This window comes from Amphibalanus amphitrite, unplaced genomic scaffold (assembly GCF_019059575.1).
Source record: "Amphibalanus amphitrite isolate SeventyFive unplaced genomic scaffold, NRLGWU_Aamphi_draft 000534F_arrow, whole genome shotgun sequence".
NCBI classification, from domain to species: Eukaryota; Metazoa; Arthropoda; class Thecostraca; order Balanomorpha; family Balanidae; genus Amphibalanus; species Amphibalanus amphitrite.
Window position 1 is genome coordinate 179473 of NW_024882028.1, and position 27310 is coordinate 206782.

General features: G+C 52.7%; 2 protein-coding genes across 4 annotated transcripts; one reads left to right on the top strand and one right to left on the bottom strand.

Moving 5' to 3' along the window:
• Nucleotides 1-457: 457 nt before the first annotated feature.
• LOC122393407 (large proline-rich protein BAG6-like) lies at nt 458-9456 on the top strand. Its single transcript, XM_043389362.1, has 4 exons — nt 458-597; nt 4779-7984; nt 8239-8355; nt 8581-9456. Exon 2 carries the CDS (start codon nt 4793-4795, stop codon nt 7661-7663), a length of 2871 nt encoding a protein of 956 aa, XP_043245297.1. The 5' UTR covers nt 458-597; nt 4779-4792; the 3' UTR covers nt 7664-7984; nt 8239-8355; nt 8581-9456.
• On the bottom strand, nt 9455-26594 carry LOC122393417 (mediator of RNA polymerase II transcription subunit 12-like). Of its 3 annotated transcripts, none has more exons than XM_043389384.1 (24): nt 26178-26594; nt 25814-25915; nt 22693-24594; nt 21932-22460; nt 21198-21665; nt 20811-20984; nt 20304-20518; nt 19831-19964; nt 19383-19575; nt 18802-19064; nt 18341-18668; nt 18072-18119; nt 17709-17896; nt 16696-16825; nt 16442-16579; nt 16016-16164; nt 15782-15878; nt 13107-13256; nt 12737-12872; nt 12293-12461; nt 11887-11993; nt 11027-11110; nt 10476-10630; nt 9455-10241 (listed from the first exon to the last, which is right to left on the bottom strand). In XM_043389384.1, the coding sequence occupies exons 1-24, from the start codon at nt 26268-26270 to the stop codon at nt 9978-9980; spliced, it is 6216 nt and encodes a 2071-aa protein (XP_043245319.1). In that variant the 5' UTR covers nt 26271-26594; the 3' UTR covers nt 9455-9977. The 3 variants fall into 3 exon arrangements, with proteins under 3 accessions (XP_043245319.1, XP_043245321.1, XP_043245318.1); XM_043389386.1 differs by having other exon boundaries at nt 9455-10238; nt 11887-11996; XM_043389383.1 differs by having other exon boundaries at nt 11887-11996; nt 26178-26593.
• Nucleotides 26595-27310: the final 716 nt, after the last annotated feature.

Sequence of the window (27310 nt, forward strand, 5' to 3'; positions counted from 1 at the left end):
TGGATACTTCAGATTGTTTTCAGTCAACATGCTTCTTAAATATGATATAAGTCAATCTTAAGGGATTCAAAACATCCAACAAAACGACGTACAAGAGCAAAAAAACCACCAGATAAACTAAAAAATGGCCTTGGAACAGAGCCAAGTGGTGCTCCATTTGTTTGTTTACAATGATTATAGTGCTGATGTATTTTTAGGACTCTGAACGTCGGCTTATAAAAAAATGAAACGTTTTTACAAAAATTGTAAGGCAAGTAATATTTATCTGAAAGAAATAAAATATTCAAAAGCCAAACACTATGAAATACATGAATCGGAACGAAAAAGTAACCCAAAAATCCAGCCTCATCACCGGCTCCTAAAACTGCAACACAATCAGCACTTTTCCCCGCAACTCGTTGTCCAGACGTAAATATGCCTTAAGGTAAGGTTTATGATAGACGTTGTGAGATTCTTTTATTGTGCTGCTTCTGCGGGACAACGTTATTAGGGAGTAATGGGTGTGTTGTAAAATGCAAGTTATTCATGTCAAAGTTGAAGTGGACTGCTTTCTGTTTCTAAGTTGAAGTTCAAGTTGTAGTTCTAGGCGTAGTACCTGTGAGTTTTAGAGATAAGAATTTGCTGAGTCTAAATCAGAACTTAATGGACTGTTTAAAATTGTGTTACCATTTTCGCTTGCCTCACCAGTAGCCGCGTTATAAGGTTTGTTGAGGGCTCGTAAGTCCTCCTAGCTAGGCCTGAAAAGATGCGAAACATGTCAATGGTGCCTTGTGATGAAAAATGATTTCATTCAATGCTTTGAATGGGCTTTACTGACAACTGGATAAAATCAGCTGGCTGGCCAGCTGGTTACGTACGATAGCTACCTATGCCGTTTATTGATGCTAACACGGTAGTAGATGGACACATGAACACAGAAAATGGCACTCATAAAAATTAATAGATAGATATTAAGTCGTTTGTATCACATTGATACATCATAAGCTCTGATGGTGCCACTATATCAGTCGGGGAAACTGTGGTCAAATCTTCCATTTTTAGAAAGCCTTCCATTTTTGGAAGGATTTTCTATATATGGGTACGCACCTTCCAAAAATGGGTACGCTGACGACGTCATCGTACCCAAATATAGAAAATGTTGCGCATATGTTGGAACTTACCGATTTCCGCCGAACATGAGGCAAATGCGACTATCGCCCCTGGTCGCTTTCTATTCGCCATAGTGAAGTGTCCATAATCTAGCGTGGATGCCTAAATCCTAGCGTGGATGTATTTTAGGTAATTTTTCAAAGTAATGAGTCGTGGAAAATTGACAAAAATTTACCGACAAACGATGGTTTTATAAGACTTTATCAAACATTTTGTAAGCAAAAAGCATCAAAAACGAAAAGTAAATATCCTTTAAAGTACTTTAGTGACGGGCCATGCTTGTTCGATACCGCCGACTTTATTTACAGTGCGGAATTGTCTGGACAGAGTGCGGCGGTTTCGGGAGTGTAGTGGCGAGTAAAACTTGTATTTGTTGCCGTTTTCTGCATTTATTAGCATATTGTGTGGTTGATTTCAATTTTTTAAGGCTTTTGCCAAACATTTGGGTGGAGGTCTCGTCATTTTTCAATGTTTTTTCCGGAATATGGGACGAATTAAATAGGCGTTGCTGCGCCGTTTTTCGTGTTACTTTCTATCGAAGGAGCATGAATCTTCAATTTATATGAGGAATAGTAAGTTTAATTTAAACCATTTTTTGTCAGGGCTATAGCTGTGTTCCTCCTGGTTGGTTATTGACCAGCTGTTTTCTCTTCTGAATTTCTATGTGTCCTCTAGAAGTAGAAAAAGAGAGCAGTGCGCCAGGACACCATGCTATTATATCACTATGTACATTGACATAGCATGCCTGTATTACCAACACTAGCACTGCTGTTTCTCCTTATATCAATGATCATAAATGGCAAAATCAACTATTAATGTTACACATTTAAAAAGGCCGTAACTTAAATCAAAGAATGTGAATCACAGTTGGGAACACTGAGATTAGACCTTCCAATTTTGGAAGCCTTCCATTTTTGGAAAATGCATACCCATTTATGGAAGGTCCTTCCAAAAATGGAAGGCTTCCAAAAATAGAAGATTTGACCACAGTTTCCCCCACTGATATGACACCAGCTGGCAAATAATCCAATAAATGGTATGGCCCCTTTGAAAAGTCTGAATCAAAATTACCTCAGGTATTGCAAAAAACCTGAGCTAGAGACCTGCAAAAACTCTATGTAACCAGACATAATGTTCATGCTTGTGTTTTTTTTTTTTAGATTTGTGGCTCAGTGTGTGATTTTGGGCATTTTTATGTATTTTGATTATTAATAAGTGTTTTCATGTTCTTCATTGTCTTTCTTTTAAGCAAATTGCTAGATCATATGATATTTCTAGGGGAATATTGGTAAATTTTGGATAAGATAGGTGGTAGGCTGGTTGGTAGGTATCCATCCCTCTGTATTGACTGCTGAACTGTTGCTTCATATGGCACGCAAGCCTAATTTATGAAATACAAATTTATAGGCTAATACCAGTATGAATTTTTAATTATGGTTAGAAGTCACGCTACTTACTATTTCTAATACAATTCTTTTTACATCTGTGTGTTTGCCAGTGTGTTTGCCTGTTGACCTTTCTTTGTCTTGATGTGCTTTGACACTGTGGTGGTAAAAGCCAACATCATTGGATCCCACAAAGGTATGAAATGCATCAATATAATACCTACCAGTACCTAATACCAGGGATGCGGAGCCGGAGCCGGAGCCGGAGCCGCCGGAGCCGGCGTATTTTGCCCGGAGCCGGAGCCGGAGCCGGAGCCGTAAAACAATATAGCCCGGAGCCGGAGCCGGAGCCGGAGCCGTCAAAAAAGGGGGCGACTCCGGCTCCTTTTCTTAAGAGGAAACAATTATTTACGTAGTTCGGTTTGACAGTACAAGGCGTAAAACAATCTGGTTTTCAAAATAGCCTTGTTATACAAATACAGAAGCAACGTGTACCAATCCCATCGCCTTTTTTCTTCCACCCGTATTTAATTGATCGCATAGGGGATGTACTGAGTAGAAGCCGGAGCCGCCGGAGTCGGAGCCGCCGGAGCCGGATCATTTTACTCGGAGCCGGAGCCGGAGCCGGAGCCGCCATGACATTTCACCCGGAGCCGGAGCCGGAGCCGATTTTTTTCTCCGGAGCCGGAGCCGGAGCCGGAGCCGTCTGAAATTTCCACGGCTCCGCATCCCTGCCTAATACCCATTAACACCTATTTGACACCTAGGTACCTATCTCTGGTACAGGATGACAGGCAGCTACCCCAGTCAAAGAATACCTTAGTAGGGGCACAGCAGTGCCTACACATAGGTATAATGTGACTTTTGGAAAATGTGACCTCAGACCTGGGGCCAGCTCATTTTTATGCTCTTGTCATAAAATTATGGTAAATGCTTCCAGCCTTGAACACATGCCAAAACCACTGTAGATGTTTTCAGATGAATCATGCCACCTCAACCTGTATGCAGCTGTAGTGTGGTGCAGCTGATGACCAGTTACTGAAGATCCATGCTGGTTCCTGAAAGGTCACCAGCAGTTCTACTACATTCTTTGTTAGAATTAGGTATGCAAGAGCCACAAAAGCACCTTTGCTGCAATCAGCAGAGCATGCAGATTGACTAATGTGTAACAGTTTTCATTTAACACATTATGTCAAAAGCAACATGATGCTGGAAAAATGAGTGCTGTACAGACTTTGTCTGAAAAGTACCTAATTACAAGACTTTTTCACAAAAAAATGTTTATTTTGACAGTTAATGCCTTGAGTAGTGAGCACACAAACCAACTTAACTTTGGTCAGTCAAATATGAGCCACGAGGAGAAATTAGTGAAAGAGCGTTAAATAAACTATGAAAACATTTTTTGCAGGGTTTAGTGCTTACTGTTTAGTGAACAACCTTTTTCCCAGATTCTCGATGAACTTCAAAAACAAGGAAACTTTACATTTAATGACCTTTGGGCTCTGTTAGCCTTACTCTTGATCTGACCTAAAAGGACTGAAATATCTACCTACCTCATATCTTTTATCTTTGTTCAGGCGATGCATATCCCTTTTTACTACATAGGATAGGGGCCGATTTTAAGGGGGGGGGGACCTAAACACCCCCATCCCCTCCTGCTTTGATGTGCTGGGATCAGATTCGCCGCCCTAGGGCGGGTAAATGCGACATCTGGCATCAGTTTAACAAGTTTGATGTTTGATACAATAACATGTTTGGCTTTATTCATATGAGTCACTTATCAAACGGAGTGGGGAATCGCGGGGATTTACATGACTCAACGATCGCTGGCTATTAGATAAGCTTTACTAAAGCTAGCTGACTTCGGGTCGGAATCCTCAGCGTTCGGTCAAACGCTGTGAAGTCTTTGTTTGAACTTGAGCCTTGGACTCTGCCCCCTGTCCCTGCAGCCAGAGCTGATATGAAAACATATTTTGGCTCGATGGTTGATTATGGGACTGAGTCAGCCGTGAGTGATTGCTGAGGATTGTAGTTATCGAGCTACAGGCGTAGTGACGCCAATTGATTCGGTGGAAACGCGATAGCTCGAATAATACTTATGTGTTACAAATGGCAAGAGTTTCAACTTATTGAACCATGGGTACAATGCACTCTCCTCCCTTTGTTCTCCTCCGCTCCCCTCCCACTCCTTATCCAGCCAAATTTCTGCACCACCAGCTGACTAAGCGCGCTTTCCGTCCACAGACCAGCGCGCCACCATGCTGGACATTACTGTGAAGACGCTGGACTCGCGTAACCACCAGTTCTCGGTGGCCGACGACACGACGGTGAAGGCGTTCAAGGAGCACATCGCCACCGAGGTGGGCATCGCTGCCGGCCAGCAGCGGCTCATCTACTGCGGCCGCGTGCTGCAGGACGAGCGGCCGCTCAGCTCCTACGAGGTGCACGAGAAGGTGGTGCACCTGGTGCAGCGTCCGCCGCCCGGCCGCCACCCGCCGCCGAGCTCCGCGCCGCCCCCGCAGCGCGGCCACCACCACCACGTGCACCACCACCATCACCATCACCACGCGCACCCGCCGCCCGTCAGCCAGTTGCTGGTGGGGTCCTTCTCGCTGCCGGACCGGCCGACCGGCACACCGGCGCTGGGCACCTCGTCCAGCGGAGCGCGCCTCTTCCAGGCGCGGCAGATGGTGCATCTAGCTAACATTGTTCTAGATGCGTATGATAATAATGAGGAGATCCCGCGTCCGGCCGTCGCGCCTGTGCCGCCTCCGCCGCCGCCGCCGCGGCATGTGCCACCTCAACAACAACAACAGCGGCAGCAGCAGCAGCAGCGGCAACAGCAGGCGGCTCCAGGGCAGGGTGGACAGCAGGGTCAACAGGGAACCGGTCCGCGTCAACAGGCCGGAACCGGCCCGCGCCCGCCGCACATCGCTCAGCTATTCCCGATGATCAACGTACAGGTGGGCGCGGCGGGCGGCGCTGATCTGCAGCAGGCCACCACGGCGGCCCTCTCCGCCGCGCTGAGCGCCGCCTCCAACGCGCTGCCGATGGTCGGACTGATCCCGGGCGCCATGGGACCGGCTGGCGGCCGACTCCAGTTCCACATCCACCGGCCAGGCGCGCCGCCGCCTCCGGGACAGCCCGCCGGCGCCAGACCGGCCGCCCCGAGCGCCTCAGGACCGGCCGCGCCGGCCCCCGCGACCACCGCCGCGCCGGGATCAGCCCCGACCGCCTCTCCGGCCTCCGGGACGACATCTGCACCGGCCGGGTCGTCAGCCGCGCAGCCGACAACGGCGACAGCGAGCACGGCCGGCGCCGCCGGGACTGCGGCGGGTCCCGGCGCGGCGGGAGCGACGGGCGGTGCCGGAGCAGGCACCGGGGCAGCGTTCGTGGCCCACCCGAGCGCAGCTGTGTACGCCCACCTGCTGGAGATGATAGCCGACCTGCAGACGCGGCTGCGGCCGTACCTGGTGCGCTACCGACGGCTGCTGAGCGACGACCGACCGTGCGCGGACGCGGCGGCCGTGCGCGACGCGCGTCGCCTCTTCCAGCACACCTCCGAGGCGATGCACTACCTGTCGCACGCGCTGCACCTCAGCAGCGACATGATGGTCGATTTTGAGCAGGTGCCGCCGCGTCACATGCGTGCCAGGCCGATTATCTTCACTGAGACGCACCCGATGCCGCTGCAGCCGATGCAAGCTCACATCAACATAACAACCAACATCCATCGGGAGGGAGCGGGCGGTCCGGCGCCGCCAGCTGCCGGTCAGGAGCCGCCTCTGGCCACCAGTACGCCCGCGGAACCGACCCCACCCACTGTGTCTACAACAGCGACGGCCTCTTCAACGACCACTTCGTCCTCGTCGTCCGGCACGTCTGTCGGCGGATCGGCGACTCCTGCGGCTCCGACGTCGGCACCGTCCCAGGCGGGCACCGGCGGCGGGCCGGCCGACGACCCTGCTCTGGATGATGCACCGATGGACACGGAAGACGTGAATGAGGTCCGAATCGAACTGGAGACGGTAACTACCTCTTCAGGCCCGGCGACCGGCGCGGGCGGCGCGCCGGCCCCCGGTCAGGATCAGTTCCTCAATAATATCGTGGACGCGATCCAGAACAGCATGATTGGCGCTCACTTGGAGGCTCATGCGCCAGGTATTCACCGTAACGTACATGAGGCGGCGATGGCGGCGCACCAAGCTGCCGTGAATGCCGCGATGATGATGCATCCGCCGGCCGCTGGCGAGACGCCACCTCAGACCACTCAGCAGTCGGGAACGACGGCAGCGACTCCGAGCACCACTGCCGCATCGAGCGCCGAGTCGACGCCTCCGCCGCCGTCGGCCGACTCCGGCGGCACGACGAGCACGACTCGTACTCGACCGACGGCCCAGCCGCAGCCGCCGCTGGGCCAGGCGCCCGTGGTGAGACACCTGGGGGCCAACCCGTTCGACCCGTTCCTGCCCTGTCACTCGTGGCACCTGGCCACTCACGACGCGCGCCGCCAGCGATTGGTGGCACGGGAGGCTGCCGAGGAGCGCGCTGCCGCAGCTGCCGCCCCTGCTCAGCCATCAGCTGCCTCTGAGGCGACCCCTCAGCCGGCGGCGGCAGCGTCCGGGGCGGCAGCCGCCGCTCCACCGGCCGCCATGGAGGTAGACCTGAGCCCGAGCGCCGAGCCGGTGCGCTCTGTGGCTCCACTGCCGGCTGTGCGGCCCGGCACAGAGTCGTGGCACTACACCGTGCCGGCCGACTGGCTGGCCGCGCTCAGCCGCGACGCCGAGCTGCAGCGCCGCCACCCGCCGCGCGCGCGTCCCTTCAGCGACGGCTACCTGGCCGTGCAGCCGTCCGGACGGCGCGGAGCCCAGCTGGCCCAGAAGCCGCGCGGCTCGCCTGCGCAGCTGGCCCAGCGGTGTGCCGCTGAGGCGCTGGAGGCTTGCCGACTGCCCACGGCATCCGGTGGCGGCCAGGCGCTCCTCGCCGCTGTCGCCGAGGACCCGCAGGTGGCGGACGCGGCGCGGCGCGTGGCCGTGGCGACACTGGCCGAGACGGTCAACGAGAGCCCGGCGTACCGACAACAGCCGGCCCGCTACCCGGACGTCGGGAAACTAACCAAGGAAGAGTGACGGGTGCGGCGGCCGGCGCCGGCGGCAGCGGGCGGTGAGAGACGTTCGGCGCCGGCCGGGGACCGCTGGCACCGGGGACGGGCGAGCGGGACGGACAGTGAGGGTGTGACGTGCGGACGGCGCCGGCAGGGACCGACTCGGGGTGCAGAACACGCGGCGCTGAGTGATGATGATGTGATGAGATTTAAGTTTCTGGTCCCGTCAGCGGGTAGCGCAGAGGAGATGGTTTGTTGAAAATGTGCTCGACTGGCGGGCTGCGTGGCTGTTCATCATGGCGAACTGAATTATTGAGGAGGCCAGTTGCTTTCAACCGTTATTGAGGTAAGTTTTTACTCCTAGATGTGGCAGCAGTTTCCCCTGAACTTTTGGCAGTGACATCACTTCTTGCTTAGTGGCAACAGTATGATTCTGTGTTATCTGGGCTTGCTCGATAGTCGATAACCATAATATTTGTATTCAGTATTGAGGCTTTTATCGGCAGCGATTATGATGAATTCGTTCTGTCTTCAGTCTCACGAATGATTCTAACGTCTAACTTCAAGTCTAACCGATTCCTTTTCCTGTGCATCACGCAGACTGCCATTTCTTCAAAATTAGGCTGTCTGGGATACTGACGCGAAGCAGGCTGTTCGGACTTCGGAGTAGACTTCTAACGGGGACGAGAGCCGCTGCGGCGACATATCAGTTACATGGTAAGTCAGAAAGTGACCGGGGCTCCGCCAGGCAGCGGATTACATCAGACACAGATAACATGAATCATTCATGATATCTATGCGTCAGCGTGTATAGGAACAATGATGGCATGTCAATATGCATCGATTTGATGATCATTTTCATTACCATTCGTGTCTGGGTAACATATTCTCACTTGAGCTCCGTCATAACTGGTATTGACCCCGTCCAATCTCTGACGCCAGGTGTGTGGTGTCTGGAACACGCCGTCTGCGACAGCCGGTGTCCTGAATGGGACGGTAGACCGGGGCAATGACTGATGGACCGAGTCCGGCTTGCCACCTGTCTCCGCGCGGTGTATACGGTCAGACCTGGCTCAGTCAGACACTGACCCTGCCGTCCGCGTTCTGCTGGTCTGCTCAGTCTCCTCCAGCCGCGGCATTGTCTCCCGTCTCTTCTCTCGTCTCCGACCTGTCTCCAGTCGTCTTTTTACCACGACCTCCGATCATCTCTTACGAGCCTGCGACGCGAGTGTAAGTGCTAGTGCAAGGATTAAATACAGATATGTGGCTGGGATATGATCGATGCGAATTATGGGCGAGTGTAACTAAGAAGGTCGGGTGTAGCTTGTTGAGCTGATTGATTGGGTAGCGATACACCTGACTTTCACTGCGGTGAAGTGACTGAATCTGAATGAGACTAGCGTTCGGAAATGACCTACGCGCGTCAGTAACTGTCACGCTACCACGTCCATCATGCCCCGTTATCAGCGTGTGAATGATGTGCTGCAACACCGTGTGACTGCCGACGTCAAGCTCAGCAGCTGTGCGGCGTTACGTCCCGGCGAGGGGCGGCCTGTGTGGGGTCGTACCGGGCGGGTGTGCCCTGTGGTGGGTGGAGGGATTAAACGCCGACCGGCCGCAGCGTGACGTGGTCGAGAGATGCAGTTCACTAACGCCATTACGCGCGTCACTGCAGGCGTGACGCTGCGTGGGGGACACGCGAGCTCGATTCTTACGGGCATAGAACGTGTCGGTTTTATGCATTAATCCGAGATGATACATTGGCATATTTAATTGATTTCAGTTTGATGAGCAAATATATAGTTCACAAAAAAGGTTGCATGTTGTGCTCCTGTATTATGGTACGGAGCGGGACCCTGGCAGGAGGAATGAAGGACCGGCTCGATGACGCCCGCCCGCAGCAGACACCTGGTGGGCCGCGGACACGTCATCATGGTGTCACAGTTCGTGAGCACGTCATCATGACGTCACGACCCGCGGACAACTCGCCACAGTATCACCGCTGCCACCGGCGGGCAGCCACGACGCCCCAATCGACACCAACACACAATCAATGGGTCCTGAATGATGAGACGCGGCCATTCACAGCGACCGACACAGACACGAGCACAGCGCTACACAAAACACGTCCCCAAAAACGGGCCACAGCTCAAAACAAAACAATATATAGATGCGTTCTCAGCGCACAGATCCGGTCATCTCAGATTCAGGTCACAGTCTGCAGAGGCCGGCGGCGGGTCAGCCGGCGCGGCGCGGCGCACCGGCCGCCGCGGCGGCTCCGGTCCCCAGTCGGGCGGCGGCCAGCCCCGGTACGGGCCCTCCGAGCCGCCGCCGCCGCCTCACTGGTGGTACTGGTACGGGTTGCTCGGCTGCATCTGCTGCTGCTGCTGCTGCTGCTGCTGCTGCTGCTGTTGTTGCTGCTGCTGCTGCTGCTGGGCGAGGCTCGGCTGTCGCAGCTGGTTCATGAGCGTGCCCGGCTGCTGCTGCATCATCATCGGGTGTCGCAGCCGCTGGGGCAGGCCGGCGGCGCCCGGCGGCCCGGGCGCCATGGCTCGGTACTGGCCGCCGGCCTGTATCGCGTTCACAGTCACGTTCGGCGCCTGCTGGGGACGGAGTGGCACAATCAGAGGGGACAGACAGTCGCAAGATACGAGTCACAACACATACCTATGTCCTATGACTGTATGATCGGTCATTGGCGAACGCCATAGCGGCCGGGGGATTCCACAGCGAACGAACACTTGCCATCACTTGAACACTTGCAGAATTCATCAACGATACCTTTCACATCCGATGCTTAGCGTGCTCCCGCCTATAGGTCACGCTCCGCGGCTCACCTGCATATAGTTTGAGCTGGGCCTCATCTGGCTCATGTAGCCGGTCGGGCCTGGCTGCTGCTGGGACCGCATGGGCATCATGCCGGGCTGCTGCTGCGGCTGCATCATCTGCTGCTGAGGCGCCGGCTGGCCCTGCTGGCCGCCAAAGCCCATCGCTGAAACGCAGGGAGATAGGGCAGAGTTAGTCTTCAAGCTAGAGAGCCTTCACTTCAAAAGAAACCTTCCAGGAACGGTATACATTAATCTCCTGTCTCAGATGACCCTCAACCCAAGCCTGTACAACGTAATTGGTTGCGATATTTTACATGGCATCACTCACCGTTTGGGTTTCCCTGAGTCATGAGCTGGTTACCACTCACCGTTTGGGTTTCCCTGAGACATGAGCTGGTTACCACTCACCGTTTGGGTTTCCCTGAGACATGAGCTGGTCACCACTCACCGGTTTCCCTAAGACATATTGAGCTGGTTACCACTCACCGTTTGGGTTTCCCTGAGTCATGAGCTGGTTACCACTCCCGGTTTCCCTGAGACATGAGCTGGGTACCACTCACCGTTTGGGTTTCCCTGAGTCATGAGCTGGCTCGGCTGGCCCTGCTGCTGCGCCATGTAGGCAGGGTTGTAGCCGGGATTCATCCCTGGTTGATCACCACACGCAAATTGTCAGACAAAGGTAAAGCTACAGGTTCATATTTACTAACAGTTGTCATAAATCACGGTTAAAGGGACTATCCCACCTTCTAAAATGTTGTTAAAACCAGTTAAATTGTGCCCGACTTTATAGATTGGATGACCAGGAACACGGTTCTGGCATTTATATTTCATTAAACATCTTAGGCTTCCCATATTCCAAACACAAACTTTCAAATATGTGACGTCACAACCCAAAATTACCTCCTTCCCCAGGCCACATTACTGTCATAAAGCTGATTCTTTTTACTCTGTAGGCACCACAACAAAGTTCAGACCAAGTTTTAAGCGATTTTTCAACGAACAAACCCATTTAAATCAGAATGACTAAACGAGGTGACGTCACACTAACGGTCGCCCCATGTTGAAGATAGGGCCTTGCACAAGGCCCATTTTCAAATGAAGGGAACGAATTTCTTCAACACCAAGAGGCCGCGGGGGTTGCAACCTAGATAGATAGTGGTTTCTGAACCTCGCCGCAAACTTGGCTATCTCAACTCAAACCCCATGTTAAAGGTGGGATAGTCCCTTTAAAACATGTGTTGATCTGATCATTTGCCGATCGAGTCAAATACCAAAACCTCCAAGTGCCGTCAAATTAAGCCCTTAGCTGAGCCATATATGAGGGAAACTCCACAACCTAGTTCCGACGCCAACAAACACCCAGCGACCCCACGGGTGAACCCCAGTAGCTCCACGTGTGTCCCGGGAGGCGGCCACTGACCTTGGTACATGGTCTGCGGCATGGTGGGCCCCGGTCCGGACGGCGGGCCCGGCATCTGACGCGGCGCGTACACGGGCCCTCCCGGGTGCTGGACGCGAATCTGGTCCCTGCTGAGGACAGCACACAGTATCATCAGTTGGGACAGCGCTGCGGGGAAGAAAGGGTGAAAGGAGCAGGGATTGCCGGGCAGAGTGACTAGAACCCATCGATACGGGGCTAGCTTCGTAGGGACAACAAAACCCAAAGGTCAATCAGGTCTAAGAAACCGTGAGATGATTGAAGACCCTACCACAGTACTCAGACACAACTTTCGCCAAGGTATGCTTGACAGTGGAGTTCAGAGACAGGTTCATTCCGGCCGTAATAAGTAGCTCCCTCCCTCCCTCGTCCCCGAGTCCAGCCGCACCTCATCATCTGCTGCTGCCGGAGCAGCTGCTGCTTGTCCTGCATGCTCGGGTGCATGTTCGGGTAGCCCGGCTGCGGCTGCGGCTGCATGAAGCCGCCCGGCTGTCGGTTGCGCAGCATTGTCGTCAGCGCCATCTTGCTGGCCGACGAGGGGAACCGCTGGCCGCCCGCTGTCAAGAGGTCAGGTCAGGTCAGGTTAGGTCATCACGAGGCCGGAGAGCCAAGATCAACACTCAGTAGACTAGCCGTGACCAACCAGGGACGGGTTTTCAGTGTTGTGCCATCAGGACTCACGGCACTGAAAGAATAAGAGAAAGATGCGCTTTACACGACTGTTTGCTGTGGAAGCGGCTCAAAAACTTCATTTAGTCCTATGGGCGACAATTTCTCAGGATACACATGATTCATCACAGCTCTGCAGCAATGGCTGTCGCCCGGAGCTCACCTGCGCCGATGGCCTGCTGCTGGTGGTAGTAGGGCGCCGGCGGTCCCTGCGGGCCCTGCTGAGGCGGGAACCACTGCTGCTCGGCCGCGTACATCCCGCCGCCCGGGCCGTACTGAGCCATGCCAGGCATCGGCGGCTGGCGACAAGGGCCGAAGAGAACGTATCGATCAACTGTGGAGTTAATGGCACGGGATGGACAGTTACTACCACACGAGTCTAGACAGGACACAATGCTGACTGAACGTCCCCGGCGGTGCGACTCACGCCAAATAGCGGCACGCAGCGGCGAACAAGCTCATCGTCTCAGAAAGCTAGCTCAATGTCAAGCCACAATCCTCAGCCCAGCGGCGGCCAAGATGGCGGCGCTCACCGTGTTCATGCGCGGCGCCATGATGCCCGAGTTGCTGAGCTGCCGGTTAGCGCGCTCGCGCTTTTTGCGCGTTCCGCTGCCGCGCGCTCTTTTGGCGCCGCCCCGCGGCGAGTCGCAGCTGGGCACCTCTGCCACTTTGGTCTCCTCTTTCTGCGGGTCAGACGCGGGGGTTGGACGGCGCGACTACACACGTGACGTCACACATGACGTCATGTGAGGCCACGGGCAGCGGGCGAGACGGTGAGGCATGCAACGCGTTACATTCAAATGTGGACGACACAGAAATGAGTCAATTTATAAAGAAATGAGTCATGGAATGCCCAAGAGATATTGACTTCGTCGAAACTTGCCCATGTAAGTTGAAATGCCATTGCGAAATGTTGAGAAACGTGCTTGGGAAATGTTGAAAAGAAAAACGCCAGTTGAGAAATGTGTAATTTGACCACAATAAACATGGGATAAGAGCAACAGCGGAAAACTTTCAAGAACAATTGCCGCGAGAAATTGTTATAGACATTTCAAAGGCACGAAAAAGTTTCAAATTCGCGATTACTGCGGCCTGAATAATTTTTTTTTTCTTAAGAAGTAGAAAGTCTTGTCAGCCCCGTGCTGAAAAATAAACTACAATAAAAAATGAATGCAATGCGGCGTCCCTGTGGACACCGTATCGTAACATCGTATTTAGCATCGTATCCAGTGAGCATAAACATAGTCGCCATCTCAAGCAGAAGGGCAAGCGAAGCAAAGCCATGAAGCGAAGCTGGACCTCTGAATCACAAATGGCTTATTTGTGTCACAACATTGTAAAAAAAATCAACCATTTAACCCGCGCCCTGCTGGGGGGGGGGGTGTTTGAACACCCCCCCCTTGTGGTTTTTCGCGAATATCTCAAAAACGGCGGCGCGGAGCGCCGCCGTTTTTGGTACACCTTATCATACATCAATTCTACACATGTTGTGAAAATTTCAGGCCAAGGTCATTCAAGGTCAGGTCACCAGGTCACTTGAAGTGACCTCACCTCATAAAAAGTTTCAATGTCTGTCATAGCTACACCGAGTGACCGATCGTTTTGAAACTTTCAGCGATTGCTAAGAGCAATAGCATGTACAAAATGTATATCTCAGAATTTTGATATCGATGACCTAAGGTCAGGTCAATTTTGCGACCTCCCCATTATAAGTCAATGGGAGAAAATTGAAATGCGCCTCTTTTGGACGAAAGACATTATAAACACTCCCAAACACCGAATTACAAGTGGTTTAGACACACTGAACATGAAAAGGGTGTCCGTGACCTTTGTTTATGCCCTGAGGTCATCTTAGGTCACGAATGGTATCTAACAGTTTTTCGCAAATAACTTTTGATAGAGGCATGCTAGAGCGATGAAAACGCCTTAGATGTGTTCAGCTCGACGATACGGATCGACTGATATGCAACATGACCCTTTCCGGTCAGGTCATGACCTTGACCTGAGGTCAAATTTTCAAGTTGACCTTTCAAGGTCAAGTTATAGTTCATTCGATGCGTCTTGACGAGTGGAACACGATGCCGGTAAAAGTAAGCTCGTACAGGGCTTGGGTCAAAAGTTATTGCAGAAAAACTGTTTCCGAAAAAATCGGCTATTTTTGCAGTTTTTGCCCCCTGCAGGCAAAACCGTTGACGTTAGGTCAAATCTGAGAGAATTACTCAGAAAGGGCGTTAATAGGGCTATCGAATGCGCTTTTCCGCGGCGCTGTAGCTCTATTGGTTCCCGAGTTATGCGTTGGCTTCTTGGAAATTTTCGACATTCGACCTGGAAATCGGCGAAATTTTGCCTTCAATGACCTCTGGTGACCTGACCTTTGACCTGACCAAAAAATTGACCGAAGTGATTTCGTCATTATTTTTGACGCTCTTTCGAACGCCGCCTTCCGCGTATCGCTACGTGGCCCAGGAGCCGAGTTACAAGGGGGGGGGGGTGTTCAAACACCCCCCCCCCCAGCAGGGCGTGGAAATCCAGGACCCCCAGCTGGGCGCGGGTTAAGACATACATATTTAGACTACACCAAATACCTGCGGCTTGGGAGGAAAGACCTGATGGAAAAAGTCACATTTGAACGGTTTCAATACCGTTATGTCTTTCTAAACCCAAACTAACTATGCCTTCGACTGAACTAGAAACACTGACGAACAATAATATTGTTAGTCCGTGTCTTTAACAGCATATTATTTATGCACTACAGACGTGAGCTAATTAAGTAAAAGAGACATTAGCTTCATTGCATACGCTACACTAGGGTTACTGCGATGTGCGCATTAAATATCTCACTGCAGATAATTAACGAAGCTGTTATAGCTAAACTATAGCATGTCTGGCATACAATTGGTACAGATGACACACCTCGCTAACAATGCCGGGGCAGGCTGTCATATTAAGGCCTGCCCTGGCTTCAATAACACTCTAACAGAAACTGAAAATAGAACTACTGTTTCGTGACCCGACACTACGCTACGTGTGTCTGCATCGATGACACTACACGACGTTAATGTCTTGCTAGACCTGGATAACTATATGGCACTAAACCTCACTAGTCACTACCTCCAAAACTAGCCTCATTCCATCGCCCTACCCCGTTGGCTTCCTTTCCCTACCTCCAATACTGGCAGCCCCGCGCCCAGTGTCCGTCGCGCCGTACCTGTTTCTCTGGAATGGGTTCCAGCTCCTCGGGCGGCAGGGGCGGCCGTTCCAGGTAGTACGTGTCAGACTTGATCATCGCCTGGTGCTGATGGAACCTGGCCAAGAGCAGATAGGAGGTAAATAGAGTCCCGGTGCCATACAGTTCGGACCAAGATATGACTGACACCTCGAATGAGAATGCAGAACATAAAACAGTAAAACGAATACATACATACGCGGCTAAATTACTGACCTCATCATTTTGAAGACCTCCTCGTACTTGCTGATGGTGCGCTCGAGTCGGATGGCGCCGAACCAGGACCAGCTGAGGGGCGCCGGGTTGCGGTGTCCCTCGAGCAGGTCCCACGGAGACACCTTCTGTTTGTCCACCAGGATCAGACCCTGCGCGCGGCACGACACCACCGGTCAGGGAGGCGAACTCAGTCGTCAGACGGGGCCGGCGGGTCACAGCGGTCACAGACGGCGGTAGAGGTTTCAACATAGCATGGCTATTCGTTGGGAGCCTTCCTCGGGTTACTTTGCCTGCTTCTGTCTCCGACCCTCTAATCACTGTATCCCCAGTCCCAACTCTAGTTGTATGCCACAACTGATCCCGTACAATCACTTAACTGCCCATGCCCCGTCCCCTTCAGGCATTCCAGCCACCCCAGCGTCTTACCCGTCGTTTCTCGAAGCTCTCGAAGCCGGGCGGCGGCGCCGACTTGAGCTCGCAGTTGACAACCTCCACGGTCTTCTTTGGGATGGGCAGGAACTGTCGCAGGTACTGGATGGACACGCCGCGACGGTCTCCCAGCTCCTGAGAACACACACGGAACAGGGACGATTGTTCATGGGTAATGAATACACATATGGATAGTTATAGAGAAACGTTTCATACAAAACTGATGTGACATCCTGTGCTTCGGGACGCACCTTCCGCAGTTTTTTGGCGAGCGTCTGGTAGTGTCGCTTGTTCTCCTCCGGTTTCTCGGCCTGCGCGTCCCCAACGACGGCAGAGTGGATCAGCGTGGCCACCATGTCCAACACGGTGGTGTACAAGTCACTGTGGGACATAATATAGTGACGTCATACCCACCATGTCCAACACAGTGGTGTACAAGTCACTGTGGGACATAATATAGTGACGTCAGACCCACCATGTCCAACACGGTGGTGTACAAGTCACTGTGGACATAATATAGTGACGTCAGACCCATCATGTTCAACACGGTGGTGTACAAATCACTGTGGACATAATATAGTGACGTCAGACCCATCATGTTCAACACGGTGGTGTACAAGTCACTGTGGGACATAATATAGTGACGTCAGATCCACCATGTCCAACACGGTGGTGTACAAGTCACTGTGGGACATAATATAGTGACGTCAGACCCATCATGTTCAACACGGTGGTGTACAAATCACTGTGGACATAATATAGTGACGTCCGAGCCATCATGTTCAACACGGTGGTGTACAAATCACTGTGGACATAATATAGTGAGGTCAGAGCCATTATGTCCAACACGGTGGTGTACAAGTCACTAAGGGACATAATATAGTGACGTCAGACCCATCATGTTCAACACGGTGGTGTACAAGTCACTGTGGACATAATATAGTGACGTCAGACCCATCATGTTCAACACGGTGGTGTACAAGTCACTGTGGGACATGATATAGTGAGGTCAGAGCCATTATGTCCAACACGGTGGTGTACAAGTCACTAAGGGACATAATATAGTGACGCCTATCAGGTCCAACACGGTGGTGTACGTGAATCTTAGTTGAGGCTTGAGAGCGACGTTAAAACATTCACGTCAACCTCGTCATAATTTCCAACATCCATCCAAACTGTGTAACGGCCAGTCAATCATCCACGACAGTTCCGACCACCCTAAAATCCGCCTCATCCGTCCCCCTCCCCCGGTCAGGCCACCGACCTGTTGTTGTACAGCGTGACCACGCCGTTGGTGACCAGCTGAGCGAGCAGCAGCACCCAGGTGTCGGTCATGCTCAGGTTACCCCGCTGGATGGCGTCGAACACACCGCCCAGCAGGCTGAACCGCAGGTGCAGCGCGCTGTGCACGTGCGCACCCGTCTTGTTCTCGTCCGGAAACACAGTCTCCTTCTACGGCGGGAGGAGACGGGGCATAAATGAGGGAGAGACGGTGAACGTGGGACCATACCGCAGGCGGGTGGCTTCACCGTAAAAAAGTTAATGTCAATAGCTGCTGCTAATAGCAAACCAGACTAAATCCGCAAGTAAGAATATTACAGAGCCAAGTGTTAGGTGCTTAGTTTACCTTATTATTGTCGGCTGTTTTCCTCTTCTCATCCTTATCTTTCGGCTCCTGAAACGAGGAGACAGCAATGATACAACCAAACATGATAAGTGAAAGTGACAAACAATTTCGCCAAATCAGCTTCGAAGTAGAGAAACACGGAATGTGATAGGAACGCTCCAGCTTTTAAAATCCTAAAATGGCTACTGCTCAGCGGAACCACACAAAGCAGCGTTCATTTACTTCTCGTTCCAACCAGCCTTCTTCTATCAGTTCACCGCGTCACTCACGTCCTTTCCGTCCCTGCTGATGAACTGCTGGAACTGGACCTGCAGCGACGACACCAGGTCGTCTCGCTGCTCCTCCTGGCCGCGCACACAGCTCAGCACCAGCTGCTTGAACGGCTGGTGCGCCGACGGGCCCGGGGGCGGCGTCGGTGGGCCGGCCGACCCGGCGCCCGAGCCGCCGCCGGCCTGTGAGGAGCTCTTCTTGACCCAGCCGGCCGACTCGAGCACCTGGGTGGCCGCCTGGAGGATGCAGGCCTGCGCGTCGGCCGGCAGCTTGGCTACCAGCGGCGGGACCAGCCACACGAACGACGGCCGCTCGTCGCCGCCGGCGCTGGGGAGGGAAGGGGTTGACAGCTTCTTAGAGGAGCGACGGTTCAAACGGGACAGGACTCAGGCAGACAAGAGCCGCGGGCGACATCAAAAATTATGAGGCACTTCTTACCAAAAGAAGTTGTATCACTCACCTGCTATGTATTCGTTGCGACCCTTCCCCTCCTTGGAATGCGTCGATGGTTGCCTTGGCCAGCGTGTGCAGCCACTGACTGTGCCTCTCGGTGCTCAGCTTGGCCTGCTGGTAGAGCAGACGCAGATCTAGCAGCGCCACGCGCATGGTCCACTGGTCGAGCGTCTCCAGTATGCGACTGCACACCTGCCGGTCGCCCGGCGAGTCGTCCACGTAAAAGGCGTGGTTGTCCGGGTGGACGATCATGTGGAACAGCCGGCGCGCCTGGTGGAATGGCGTGAAACATTAGCTGCTGCTGGTGGACATTATGTAAAACAAATGGAATATGAAATGGTCTTTTTTTTTTAAGTTGGCGGGTGTCGCGTCATAGCCAATTAGATGGTCAAGGCGTGGGGCGTAAATGTGTACACTTTTTGTAATAAGTAAGACATCGGTGTAACTCCAACTTCAAGTCAAATATATCACATTTTTGAAATACTCTGTTTTCATGAAAAAAAAACATTGGTGGAAGAAGATCAGAACTGCGATGTTGGCTCCGATCAGATCACCAGCTCAGCCGGGCACCCCTCCTCTCGGACCGACCTGCTCGGGTGACAGCACCCGGTCCATTAGGCCAATGTCGTCCCACTCGGCTGGGTGCGTCTTCTCCATGGATACGATCTCGTCCGGCGAGCTGAGCAGCTTCTCACGCACCCACGGCTGGCCGCAGATCTGCTTCAGCATGTGACGAGCGAACTCGGACAGGCCGGCCTTGTTCAGGCCCGACGACGACCGGCTGCCGAGGGGCACGGGTCAGATAATATGGTCACAGGTCAAATTAGGACACCAGTGGAGGTCAACGACATGTATCAGGGACAGATACGATACGAACCTATTTAAAACATTGACCATTTACCTACTGAAGACTGAACAAAAACTCCAAAGCATAACCGATGCCATGTGTCCCGAGTCTGACAGAACTGCCAACACCCCAGTCCCTTCAATTAGTGCCAGCCCCCGGCCAGGTCCGTCCCACGGCCCGCGTCCGTACCCGATATCGTCTGGCTCGCCGTGGTGGTCCGAGGTGCCCAGGATGGCGCTGATGCTCAGTTCACCACTGCCGCCCTTGCCCTCCGGACGGCCGGAGCCGTCACCCACGGTGGGATCCACCAGGAAGATAATCGCCTAGAAAGCGCACAAAGCATTGTCAAATATTCATGGCAAGGTCAAGACAAGCTGCTGTTGAGCCGACAGGTTTTACTTTCATTGTAAACCAAAAGGACTTTTTTCTTCTTCAAACTGGCGCATCATCATTGTATGCTACGACAGCATTGAAGATATACAGTATCATTTAGCACAAAAAGCGCAAAGCTATGACTCTTTCTTGCGCCATATAAATGATTTCAAACATAATTAAATCATACTATGCGGAAACGAGTAGTACGCTCCGACAAACAAACGGAACGTTGCTCAAAAGACGCTATGGCAACTAATACATCTAGCGGGGTTTGTTTGTCCACGGACCTTGAGACCGAAAAGCAGCGCCGGCACGAGCAGGTTGTCCTGGGTGGCCATCAGCAGGTGCCTGTCGCAGCTGTACTTGAGACTGCACGGCTGTCCGTCCGAGGCCACCGTGCCGCCGGCGGTCGTGTCGTACCAACTGGGCTGCGGCTGCTCGGAGGGGATCCACAGGTGGCCAAACAGGCGTAGCATCAGGCGCGCTCCTGGCTCTCGCTTACCTGCCAGGAAACAGGGGTACACTGAGGAGACACCGGCGGTGCGCAGCGGGAGCAGTGAGAGAATATGATGCGAACACATCTGCCTCACAGCTTCAGTTGAAGAAACGGTGCATAAAGAATACTGCGTTCATCTACATCCCAAGCAGTAAATGTCCTATCACAAAAAACTCCCTCTGGCAATTTAGTACCCAAAGCGCATCAAGTATTTTAAGATGCAGCAATGATCAAAGCTATTTCGGCTAAACTCTTCCAACAGTCCCGCCAACGCCCCCGGCCCGCTGGCGTCACTCACTGATGAGACACTCGGCGCCGAACCGAATGATGTGCTCCATGTAGATGCAGTGCCGGGCGGCCAGCACGGTCATGAAGAGCGCCAGGCTGCGGTGAGTGGAGGCGGCAGTCATGTCCACGGCCGCCAGAACGTCCAGCCAGCTGTCAGAGCAGCCACTGGCCGCATACAACATGTCTGCGAGAGGACGAGGAGGGCAGATGTCATGACTCACAATAGAAATAAAGCCTAACGTTGCATTAAATGCGACCCAAGTTGAAACGAAGGTCATCAAATGGAATAAAATTCCACGCAGTGAAAGGCAGCACAGCAGCAACTGTTTTAACAGTCACCAAGCTATGAAAAATGTTAAAGAGATGCTACGTTAATATTTATCCCTCGGGCACTCACCGAGCCACTCTGGCGAGAGGGCGTTGCAGCGCGCCGTCGCCTCGGCCGCCAGCACGGCCAGGTCGTTGAGCCGCTCGCTGTCGGCCGTGCTGCACGCCTCGATCACCACGTTGCACACGAAGCTGTAGCGGTTGGCGCCGCTCTCGTTGAGCGCTCGCACCGCCGACGGCTCGATGGGCCGCGTCGGCGCCGTCAGGTACTCGGCCATGAAGGCGGCGTTGCGGCTGAACGACGCGCCGCTCGGCTTCAGCGGCGTGTTGAACAGCTGCTTCAGCTTCTGGTAGGCGTTGCTGAAGCTCTCGAAGCGCGCCTCGTAGTGCTTAGACTTGAGGAAGCTGCAGCTGCTGTAGAGGTGCACCAGGTGCGCCAGGATGCAGCGCTCGGCGGAGGAGCAGTCTGTGTGGTTCCTCACGTGCTTCACCACCTTGCAGAGGCCCTCGAAGATGGAGGCCGTCTGGTCTTGCGATACTGTCAGCCAAAAAAGAGGAATAATTGGTCTAACAAGGACAGCACAGAATGTGCTTCAAAACATGACGTATGCCGATACTCGAAGTGCGTTATGTGCGGCGACAAGATGCAAATCGAAAAAAGCGAATCAGTAATTAATAATTATGTTAACAATGCCTTCCGATGATAGACAAAAACAACAGACGATATGTCGACCAGCTCGATTCACGAGTTCCCTCCCATTGCAGGTCCAATTAGATCACCCGATATACATATTGCGTACTCACATATGAGGGTGCTGTGGTAGCGCCGGCACGCGCCGACGATATAGAGCGCCATCGATGTGGCGAACGTGCCGGCGCGCACCGAGTTCTTGCTGTGCAGCTGTCCCTCCACGTCGGGCAGTTCGCGCAGCATGTTGACGCAGCTGTCGAGCAGGTCCCGGATGTTCATCGCCAGCTCCATCAGGTCGAACAGGAAGCTGACGTGCTCCACCACCGGCAGGTAGTTGGAACTGCCGGCGGCGAAGGCGGCCAGCATCTCCACCACCTGGGTGGCGCACTGGTGCGTCACCTGGTGCTGGTCGAAGAACGAGAGCGCCTGGAACCGCTGCACCACCGCCTCGAACGGAAACTCGCCGCGGCTCTGGCGCTTCACCTTGCCGCCCTCGGACACGTCGATCGAGAGCTTCTTGCCGAACAGCTTCATGATCTCCTTGCTGGTCTTTTTGACGGCGTGGCGCGCCTCGTCACGCGCCCGCTTGACGCCGAACAACAGGATGTGGCGCTGCTTGTCGTCGTCTGTGTACGCGTCGTCCTGCCGATAAAGGGAAACGTTAGCTGCGATAGAAAATAAGATGGAAGTAGGAATGGTGACAATCTACGACGCAGCAATGCTTATGAGATAGGACAATTTAGCCACTTACCACGGAACAGACCACACTACTTGACGGAAACATTGCGGAAACGATGCTTCATGATTGCGCAAAAGTAAAATTGACGTGTTTCCAGATCATTTCCCATCTCCCCGCTCGTCACTGCCAACCTACCTGCGGCAGCGGAAAGTGAGTGGTGTAAATCAGGTGTCGGTTCCGCCTCCGTCCCTCCAGCTTCTCCGAGTGACCGCCGCCCAGCGAGAAGGCCTCCCGCGGACTGTCCGGGTTGTCCATGTCGGCGTTGGTCGACTTGATGTGCTGCACCAGCTTGTCCAAGTCGTCGTCAATGTCCAGCTTGTCGTCGTCGTAGTGTTCGGGACGCGCGAAGGCGGCCGCCGACTGGGCCGGACTGGCCGGGTTGGTGCGCAGCTCGCCGCGCGAGATGAGGGTTCGTAGGTACTGGTCGTGTGAAAACACGTCGTGTCGGGTCAGCTCCAGAAAGAGCAGCACCAGACTGGCGAACGCCGGCCGGCTGCGGCCGCCCAGACCCACCGAGTCCAGCACCGGCGCCGACGTGTCCAGGAAGCGGAACAGCAGGCTCTGGTAGATGTAGGCCGGGTACGAGCCCGAGCACACCGACTCGCGGTCGTCGCCGTCGCCCTCGGACGCTGTCAGCTCGGCCTGGCGTTTCTCCAGCAGCATGGCCACCGCTGGCGCTCGGTGCTCGCCCAGCCGCTGCGCCGACACGGCCCACTCGCACAGCAGCTGAACGATCGCGTCGTCCGACGGCGCGCCCTCGGACGCGTCCCGGCTCGCCGGCGGAAAGATGCGCGCGTACAGCGTGTCGAAACTGTTGGCGTCGTCGGCGCGGTGCCACTTGTGCTGGTCGAGCGCGTCCAGGGCGGCCAGCACGCGGCCCACCGTCAGCTCGGTGGCCGTCTGTACGGACCAGCGCAGGTCCGAGGCGCGGCTGCGCTCCAGCACGTCGTCCTCGACCCGGCGCAGTCGCTGGCGCCACTCGGCGTTGGCGGCGCTCGGCGGCAGCGGCAGGCCCGACGGCAGGCACGGCAGCAGGTCCAGCGGCGAGCCGCCCAGCGGAGAGCTGCTCGGCGGTGCGCCCTTGCCGTCGCCCAGACAGTTCCACACCAGCGCCGTCGGGTTCTTGTAGAGGATCGTCTGCAGCACCGAGCTCAGGCCGTACACGATGCTCTCGTAGAAGTTGCAGTTGACCAGTCGGATGAAGGCGGCCACCAGCGGGTTGCTGTGCACGGGCTGCGCCGGCGGCAGCGGCGGAGCGCCGCCCTCCGCGCCCAACACCGGGCTCTGCGGCCGCCCTTCGGACGCCTCCATCTCGGCGATCATGTAGTTGAGCTTCTTGCACGAGTAGTAGGCCAGCTTGCGCGCCAGCAGCTCGGAGCGCGTGAACTCGCTGACGTACTGCAGCAGCAGCGGCACCACCAGCTTCAGCAGGCCGTCGTCGTGGGCGCGCGCCCGGAACACGTCCAGCACCCACTCGAGGAACGTCTCTCGGTCGAGCAGGCCCTGCTCGTACATGACGCCGGCCAGCTGCGTGCCGTACTGCCACTGGCGCAGCGCCACCTTCTGCTCCTCGGACGAGCCGCCGCCCAGCGGCGAGAAGCCCGACACGGGCGGCGTCCACGAGTAGTGCTCCTCCAGGCGCGCCAGCTGCTCCTTCAGGAACCGCTCCAACGTGTGCGTCCACTCCTGGGTCTGGTCGGGCAGCTGCCGCTTCGACTTGTTCTTCGTCTCGGCCACGGCCATGTAGTACGCCGACGACATCTTGATGAGCCAGCAGGCGCGCACCGTCGGCACCGAGTAGTCGCACAGCTTGCTCAGAATCTCGTCCTTCTTGTTGAAGATGGGCACCTTCTTGGCCAGCACTGTCAGCGGTTTGTTGCCCACCAGGTCCTTCAGCCATATCTCAGCCGCCTTGGGCCTGGTGGGTACTGGCCAGTAGTTGTCTCGGTGGGAGATTGGCTGTTTCTTTTTACCAGTCTCCGGGAGTGTGTTGATCTCGATCTTCTTCAACAGCACCGCCGAGAAGTTCTCCAGCATCTGGGGAAATAGAAACATAAATAATTAGGTAGTGGTTACACCAGCTTAATTATGTTAATAACAAATAGATCAATTTAGTAAGTCATTATTGCCTGAAGTGGAGTTAACATTCCACTGCCCTTTCACCAGAGTGACTGTGCCACGGACGTCACAGGGTGTGATCATTAAATGCAGTAAGCTACTGAGGTGGCTAGTATAACTTGATATACCTAGGGGAATCGTACCTCAGTTGAGAGGGTAAGAAGCTGGGCAAAATGAGTCATCCATTGCCCATCCTGTCTTTTTTCTATTTAGAGAGACATTTCTGCTAACTTGTGTTTTGCACTTCTAGGTGGTAAAACCTGTTGTAACTGCTATGGATATATGTAAAATCTTGACCTAAAAAGTTGATCAAATGGTGAGTTTACAGGAAGCCAGTCTAGGCTGTAAGCCAGACCGAGACTACCAAAAAGAAACCTCCTATTTCAGTTTTTTATTTGAAGTTCCCTGACATGGAACTTAGAGAAAAGTTTGTCAGCATATGACAAGAAAGGTTATAATGTTAAGTTTATATCATGCTGGTACCAAAATCAGACAGGTATCATGGAAGCAGGCACAAAGAGGGCAGTATGACAGACTTATGATGACCAGTTCCCCATAGGTAAAATGCTGTTTGAAAAGGGATAAAACTATGAATGAATATCAGCATATAATTAGGTACCAGACCAGGGGTCATTTGAGCCACATATTCTTAGCCATACCTCACACCTGCCAGGCCCATGTCAGTTCAAGTTCTCTGGCACAATAAGCCATAAGCAAAATGGTGAATGTGAGAGGCCAGCATGTGCTCTTTGCCAGGAATCTGGACTGCTCTCCTCTGGCATGTGGGTATCATCAGCCCAATGTTAATTGAGCCTTGGGCTGTATAGGCAGACAGGAACACTTCTGGGCTGGGAGAGACTGCTGGCCTGCTGGGAGCACACCAGAGCCATTGTACCTGTTCCACTCTCCAGGATGCTTTGGTATTCTTAGGAGTCATGGTGCAAAAAGTAATAAGCTATTCATCATCAGATGAGTCATTTCTCACTCATCACTGGTTTAGTGTGAATGATGATTAATGATCAGAGGTTTAGGATTAATAACAAAAAAAGAAAAGCATAGACAAATCAACATGAACATTGTTTGTTTTTACTAGCATGCCTACTGATAATGCTTTGATATCAATATATTAATATTTTACCTTGCTGGAATTGATGTTGAAGCTTCTTGCAGAGCCATACTCATCAGAAGTGCAGGGTGATGCATTGAAGCCTTGTTTCACACTGACTGAGGTCAGTTCATCCTGAAAAGAACAAATATGTAAGGCATTGATGCATGTCAATATTATATGATAAAAATAACAAGCATTCTCTATCAAGCTGCAACTTAAAATAATATCTAGATCCAGCAAAGCACAAGTGAATAGCCAATTGGAACTTGGAACAGAATGAATATTGAAAGTGAGAATCATGACAATTCAAAGCATGGTGCCTAAGTAAAATGAAAGCAGTGTTAGCCAAAACAGTAAAAAAAGTAAACCATTCAATATTTGATTCCATACATACCTCTTTCTGGTTTGGCACTTGAGGATATACATCTGGAGGGCCAAGTTTTGATTTCCGAAGAGGCTTATCTTCACAATTAACAATGTATGCCATTTTCTATGAGCAATATGGCATCAAATAGGTATTTTAATATCTGTCTTTGATTAAGCACTCAACAGTCTCAGTCTTCAATGACCACATTAAGAACATTGCACCAAGGACATGACATAAAAGCAACCATGTTCAATCCCATCACACCTCAACCTAGGTAGGTCCAAGAAGATAAATATCATGTGGCGTTACAATAGATTGCTGCCATCAAGGTGTGAACACTTTTGGGAGTTGAAAAAACAATTAATGAAATAGTATTAGACATTGAAATTGCATTTTATCATTTAAGTGTTCCAGAATCTCAAGAAATATCCCAAACAATATACTTAAGAGGTTTCCAAGAAAAGGTGCACTATTAACATGATGACATCACAAAAACCATTAACCAAACACATTACAATTTACAAGTATGCTATAGTGACTCAGACTATGACTACGGCCTGCCTTGGTCTTTTTCATCTTTTTCTTTTTTTCATCATCATTTTTTGCATGATAATTGACAAGTTTTCTAAAAAATACTTTTTCATGATTCGTATTCAACCCCTGTTTCAGTTAAAACTGCAGGGTGTAACACTTTCAGATGCCAGCAGGGGACAAAAAAGAATAGAAAATCATCTGAAACTGATAGCAATAGGTTATTATTCAACCAATGACCGGCTACTTCAGCAGTTGCGATAGCTAACCAAAATTGCATGGACATTTCCGGGTCTTAGAGTCACTACAAGTTCCAGAAAAAACGCGATAACCCGAATAACATCGGATTATTGCGAAAACACATTCACGAGATTCAACTTGAACATAAGAACACACACCCCATCTCATCTGGAAGCACCTCAGACTTTTCAAGCTACCATATTCGGAAAGGAGATTCCTTTACGCTACACATTTCTTTATCGCACAGCATTACTTATAAGACTTTCATAATGGGTTCGCGCGACATTCAAATTTCAAACTTCAATGCATAGAAAGTTGGGAATAGGTAGGTAAACAGAATAAAAAGAGATTAAATATGATTAGCAGCACATCATGATTCGTTTTCACAC

Coding starts and splice junctions, on each gene's coding strand:
- LOC122393417 (XM_043389383.1), bottom strand. CDS start 26,270: ATGGCATACATTGTTAATTGTGAAGATAAGCCTCTTCGGAAATCAAAA. Junction 25,916..26,177: donor AAGTGCCAAACCAGAAAGAG/GTATGTATGGAA, acceptor TGTTCTTTTCAG/GATGAACTGACCTCAGTCAG. Junction 15,879..16,015: donor GAGGTCTTCAAAATGATGAG/GTCAGTAATTTA, acceptor GCTCTTGGCCAG/GTTCCATCAGCACCAGGCGA.
- LOC122393407 (XM_043389362.1), top strand. CDS start 4,793: ATGCTGGACATTACTGTGAAGACGCTGGACTCGCGTAACCACCAGTTC.